Source organism: Oncorhynchus kisutch, linkage group LG22 (genome assembly GCF_002021735.2).
Source record: "Oncorhynchus kisutch isolate 150728-3 linkage group LG22, Okis_V2, whole genome shotgun sequence".
In the NCBI taxonomy this organism is placed as follows: Eukaryota; Metazoa; Chordata; class Actinopteri; order Salmoniformes; family Salmonidae; genus Oncorhynchus; species Oncorhynchus kisutch.
Window position 1 is genome coordinate 32,904,745 of NC_034195.2, and position 6,089 is coordinate 32,910,833.

General features: G+C 39.3%; 1 protein-coding gene across 1 annotated transcript; it reads right to left on the reverse strand.

The window, feature by feature from the left end:
- Positions 1-3,637: 3,637 nt before the first annotated feature.
- LOC109867373 (transmembrane protein 60-like) lies at positions 3,638-6,089 on the reverse strand. The gene is made up of 2 exons (XM_020456511.2): positions 5,693-6,089; positions 3,638-5,390 (listed from the first exon to the last, which is right to left on the reverse strand). Exon 2 carries the CDS (start codon positions 5,315-5,317, stop codon positions 4,913-4,915), a length of 405 nt encoding a protein of 134 aa, XP_020312100.1. The 5' UTR covers positions 5,318-5,390; positions 5,693-6,089; the 3' UTR covers positions 3,638-4,912.

Below are 6,089 nucleotides of genomic sequence, written 5' to 3' on the forward strand. Positions count from 1 at the left end.
ATGTACAAAAACGGTTCACCCAATGTGAAAATTCTCTCTGGTTAAAGTGGACAGTCTGCACTTTAATATCGTAGTCATTGTATCATTTAAAATCCAAAGTGCTGGAGTACAGAGCCAAAACAACAACAAATTGTGTCACTGTCCCAAAACCTTTGGAGCTCACCGTACATTTAAAGTGAAACTCCCAACACATAACATGGGCCCAACAGACAAAGCAATGGCCGGGAACATCCAAGATCCCCTTCACTGTCTGCAGGTCTGATGGAACCTGATAGGTGTAAGGCTGCCGACAATGTGATTTTGTGTCTGAGAATTTCGGATACTTTTTCAATGGGAGTCATCTGTTCCCCGATAAATGACAACGGATGGTGATTCTCTGACAAAAAAGGCACAAATGGTCCGTCTTTTGACAGACAAACTTGTCCGAAAATAGATGACTTGAGTTGATCTACATCATAGGCTCTATACAATTTCATCTATGTTCAGGAGTATGAGTTTGGCCGTAGCCCGTTACAGGTAGAATATTAAGGAATGTTCTAAGAAGTGTTGTCAAACCAGGCACACCCCAGCCACCCCAGACTAAAGCAAAATAACATGCACCCTCCTGGGTGTGCCACAGGAATATATTAAGAAACTCTGCTATAACAAACAACAAAATATCACAGAAGACAACATGGCGTTAATATGGTTATAGATCCCTTTCTAACCCTGATTCTGTGGTTGCCAGTAACAGTAGGAATCATTCCACCAATTTGGTGCCTTTTGAGATGTGTAATTTGTGAGAAAAAAAACATTGATTTCACCAAATTGTAACATTCTGTCATAAAGAGGAAATGTTCAACTTAATGAATGACACGTTTTACCATCTCAATACTATATTAAGTACAGAATGGTTACCTGGAGGGAAATGGGGGAGGGTTACGCTTTTTTCAATTTCAGTCAATAATATAGCTTAGGGGAAGGTCATGTTATTTGTAATTGATAAAATGTCAATATTTTTCATTGTTTTAGAATTAGTTGCTTATTAGGCTATACACTGTGTATACAAAACATTGGGAACACCTTCCCCCTTTTTCCCTCAGAACAGCCTCAATTTGTCGGGGGATAGTTTCTTTGACATTCAGACGCTGAGATACAACCTTCTATAGCAGAGGAGACCAAAAATAACTTTGCTTGGGAAGTAATCTAATTCTGTTACTATCAATTGATTAGGCTATTAACTTTCTGTACAATAGAATGTTTTTTATGGAAACACTTGTGACTGTCTCTCGTTGGGTTAAGCCACGGAAGAAGAGTAGCCAGAAGTTAAAGCTTATATTTTTCTACATCGGTAGGCCTACTTTGTCTGGGGTGGAAAGGTCAGCCTAACTTTTGAAAGTACCATGCTTTAACGACGTCTCCCATTAAATTATTTGCAAACAGGGACAGTTTTGTTGCAAACAAGACATACTGATTTGGCATTGGAGAAATAGGAAAAAATTTACACATAGGCTTATGTCCGTTCTTGGCCTGTGATTTTGGTAATTTGTGCGGTATTAAAAAAGATTCTGCTAATATGTAAAATGACGTAGAATTGCATAAATGTTTATAAACTGCTATTTTTTTCTCTGACCTGCAAAAATGATGATATATTCATGCAATGCTTTTACTATAAAAACTATTTTTCCACCACTACTCTTGTCCACAGTGCTCTGTGAACCCACAACCTTCTGATATCAAAATTCCAGCGTTGCTATATAATGCTTACAGGACAAAGAACAGTTTGTAAAACTCCATATATACAGTGCCTTCAGAAAGTATTCATAACCCTTGACTTATTCCACATTTTGTTGTGTTACAGCTTGAATTCAGAGTTAATTAAATGTGTTTTTTTTCTCACGCATCTTCACACAATACCCGATAATGACAAAGTGAAAACATGTTTTTAGACATTTTTCCAAATGTATTGAAAATTAAATTTAAAAAATTCGAATTTACATAAGTATTCACATCACTGAGTCAATACTTTGTAGAAGCACCATTGGCAGCGATTACAGCTGAGTCTTTCTGGGTAAGTCTCTAAGTGGCATTCCACACCTGGATTGTGCAATATTTGCCCATTATTCTTTTCAAAATTCTTCAAGCTCTGTCAAATATGTTGTTGATTATTGCTAGACTTCAGGTCTTGCCATAGATTTTCAAGTAGATTTAAGTCAAAACTGTAACTCAACCTAGAAACATTCACTGTCTTCTTGGTAAGCAACTCCAGCGTAGATTTGGCCGTGTGTTTTAGGTTATTGTCCTGCTGAAAGGTGAATTCCTCTCCCAGTGGAAAGCAGACTGAACCAGGTTTACCTATAGGATTTAGCCTGTTCTTAGCTCCATTCCATTTATTTTTTATCCTGAAGAACTCCACAGTCCTTAACAATTACAAGCATACATGATGCAGCCACCACTATGCTTGAAAATATGGAGAGTAGGACTCAGTAATGTGTTATATTGGGTTTGCCCCAAACATAACACTTTGTATTCAGGACAAAAAGTGAATTGCTTTGCCACATTTCCTGCAGTATCACTTTAGTGCCTTGTTGCAAACAGGATGCATATTTTGGAATCTTTTTATTCTGCACAAGCTTCCTTTTCCCACTGTCAATTAGGTTAGTATTGTGGAGTAAATCAAATGTTGATCCATCCTCAGTTTTCCACTATCAAACACAAACTCTTTAACTGTTTTACAGTCACCATTGGCCTCATGGTAAAATCCCTGAGCAGTTTCCTTCCTCTCTGGCAAATGAGTTAGGAAGGAGGCCTGTATCTTTGTAGTGACTGGGTGTATTGCTACACCACCCAAAGTGTAATTAATAACTTCATTCTCAAAGGTATATATAAGGTCTGCTTTTTTTTGTTTTACCTGTCTACCAAAAGGTGCCCTTCTTTGCGAGGAATTGAGAAACCTCCCTGGCCTTTGTGCTTGAATCTGTGTTTGGAATTCACTGCTCGACTGAGGGACGTTACAGATAATTCTGTGTGGGGTACAGAGATGAGGTATTCATTCAAAAATCAAAGGGGTTGAATAATTCAAAGACATTTCTGCTTTAAATTTTTTACTAATTTGTAAAAACAATTACAAACACAATTCCACTTTAAAATTAATGGAATATTGTTTAGGTCAGTGACCAAAACATCTCTGTTTAATCCATTTTAAACTCAGGCTGTAACATAAAATGTGGAAAAGGTCAAGGGGTGTGAATACTTTATGAAGGCACTGTAAGGCTCTGGTCTGTCCAAGTGAGGGTAAACAGTAGACATGTTCTCTGCTATCCACTTTGTTTTAATTATTATTTTTGGTATAGGGCCATTTTTTTTTCAGCGTTCAGGGAGGGTTTATGTAAAATATATTTTGCTGCAGTGAGGTCTGCTTTTCTCCATGTAATCGTTATTTTAAATAATGTTCACTCCCTAACTAGGGCTTTACAACGATGGTAAAAACTTTCCGATTTTGGGGAAAAGTGGGAAGTCACAGAGGGACATGTAAAAATGCTGAATTTTGGCACTATAGCAAGTCTTTATTCAAATAAAAAATCGGATTTATTTAATTCTCTGTGGTCTATATTAAAGGGAACTTCATTGAATATAACAGTCTTTTAATTTCAGGCTTTTAAAATGTCTACTTAAAATATCAAAGGAACGCAAAAGGCACTCATTTTGTGGAACGACCCAGTAACAGTACAAGTCCTGTCCCCGAGTCACCAAGACCTCTTACACAACACAACACCCCGGAGGGCAGGCAATCCCCCCCTCCATATTCTCTGGATTGGGTCAGATTACCAGTTATGTAATTCACTTCATATCACACTGAGCCCTGTTCCAAACCATAGAAAATGTACACCTTCTCCCTTCTTTGAGGTAGTCACTGATCTGCATGTGATTGGATAAATGAATGCAGGGACATACTGTTGTATAATCAGTCATTCTGCTTTCACCAATCCAACCCAGGCAGATATTTGAAAACTTCAGCAAAGTAGAGACATTTTATGATGTGTGTTTCTTCATGGTCTCCAGGGGAAAACATATCCCTATCACACTTAAAAGAAACATCATCAATACCAATGTTCACATATAAACCCATTGGACCTAACGGTCCCAGTTATCAGAGAATAACACAGGCACATGCACAGACCAGTCAGTCTGTCTGGAGAGCAAGGGTTCGAGTCTGCTTATGAATTCTCTGAATTCTCAACCAACACGTCTCAAATATCACACGGCGGAATAATTATACACTGGAGCATCAATTGAGTCAATTCCCACTGAGTCGATTATTTGAAAAACAATGAAAAGTTTGTTAACAAAATGACAGTAAACAGCACAAAATGTAATTCAGTAACCAAACTTTGCATTTGCATTGTTCTTGAAGTAAATGTATTTTCGTAACATTTTCTGAAGAAACAGGAAAAAGTTTCTGCACGCTCCCAGTCAGATGCAAATGTTTTTAATTATAGCTGAGCAATAACAAATCAGCTGTGGATCAGCTGTGGAATAGTCCCAGTCTTGACATCAGTTCCCCTGGCAGAGACCATCATGGCTGCAACATTGCTTGATGCATCACTATGGCAAAATAAAGATTACATTTGGGAGCATCATAAAGTCAAATACATTGTCATTAGTGCCATTTCACTACTCTCTCCTCCCCCTCGGTCTCTCTTGTAGTAGTCTTTACATTCTGTACTAGTGGGAGCAATCTCCCTTCACCCCCCTTCTTTCAGTCTCTGCTGTAGTAAAATAAACCAATCCATTTGTTATCTTCATCACAGTCCTTTTCAGTTCAGTTTCTCCTGCAGTGTATTACAATAATCTCCCATTCACCTCCCTTACAGACTCAGTTGCAGTCTTTAGACTGAGTAAATAAAATCAATCTCCATCTTTCTCCCACCTCTCAGTCTCTCCGGTAGTGAAAGACATTGTAGCCAAGCTCCACCATGGCCCCGACCAGCATGGCCCAGAGGGGGACACACACCACACTGAGCCAGATGTCCGTCAGCCTCTCCAACCGGGCGCACAGCGTCAGACAGAAGCCCAGTTTCAGCAGCATTGCCACCAGGTACAACACCCTCTGCCGCAGGTTCTGCTGGTCGTCCCGTGGGTCATAGCCAGGCTTGCACCGACCCGCCATCTTCACCACCAGCATGAGGATGAGAATGGTGTCAAATGTCCATACAGGGAGGAAGATGAGGAACCAGTTCCAGTGGATCTTGGAGTCCAGTTTGAGGACCAGCATGATGAGGAATATGAGGGTGAAGGTCCATGACAGTAGGACTCTCTGGGCCAGAGACATTCTCATTTAAGTGAGGGGTGGCCTGGAGGGGGTACGTTAACTGTGACACTGGCAAGTTCTGGTCAAGCGTGAGATGAGCCTGAAGGTGGGACACACACACACACAACTAGGATGAGAGACAATATTTGCGAAACATGCCGAATTACACTGGATGTAGTAGGAGGGAGTAGCAATGTTGTCTTCCTGGCAATGGTGGATCATCATCATGATCAATCTAGTTTGCCATTGATATGACAATTTCCACTTCGTCAATTAATGACAACAATATATTGGTTAGCGTATCTAGCTATAGTTCAGCAACTACCGGTAGCTAGCTAGTCGAATTTAGCCAAATCTAATCGAGCCGAATTGACATTTGAGATAGGCAGCCATTCTCCTTACCTGGATCAGAGGATTTGAAAAATGTATCTATAAAATCCATATCATGAATAATACTGTGTTTTTATTGGAAGTTGGTTACGAAGTGGCTACAGCATTTTCTAATGTTTAGGTTTATCTTCCGGGAGTAGTTAGTGGAAAATAAATTGGACCCTCTTATAAACTACTACGATGAAATATTCTCATGAGGTTTGTCAATCATACAAAACACCCCTCTGATTGAAGGAAAATAAAAACGTGGAACCGTAAAGTACATAAACGCTGTCCATACTTGGTTTAGTTCAGTCAATTAACTAAATGAAATATCGTCTATTATATCACAGATAAGCCATTATATTGTCCAGACACTCCATTGGCCACTCTAACGTTGAAAATAAATATCTTCAAAAATGGAAGGAAG

Excerpts from the sequence above, each read along its gene's own strand:
- LOC109867373 (XM_020456511.2), bottom strand. The coding sequence starts at position 5,317 with ATGAGAATGTCTCTGGCCCAGAGAGTCCTACTGTCATGGACCTTCACC.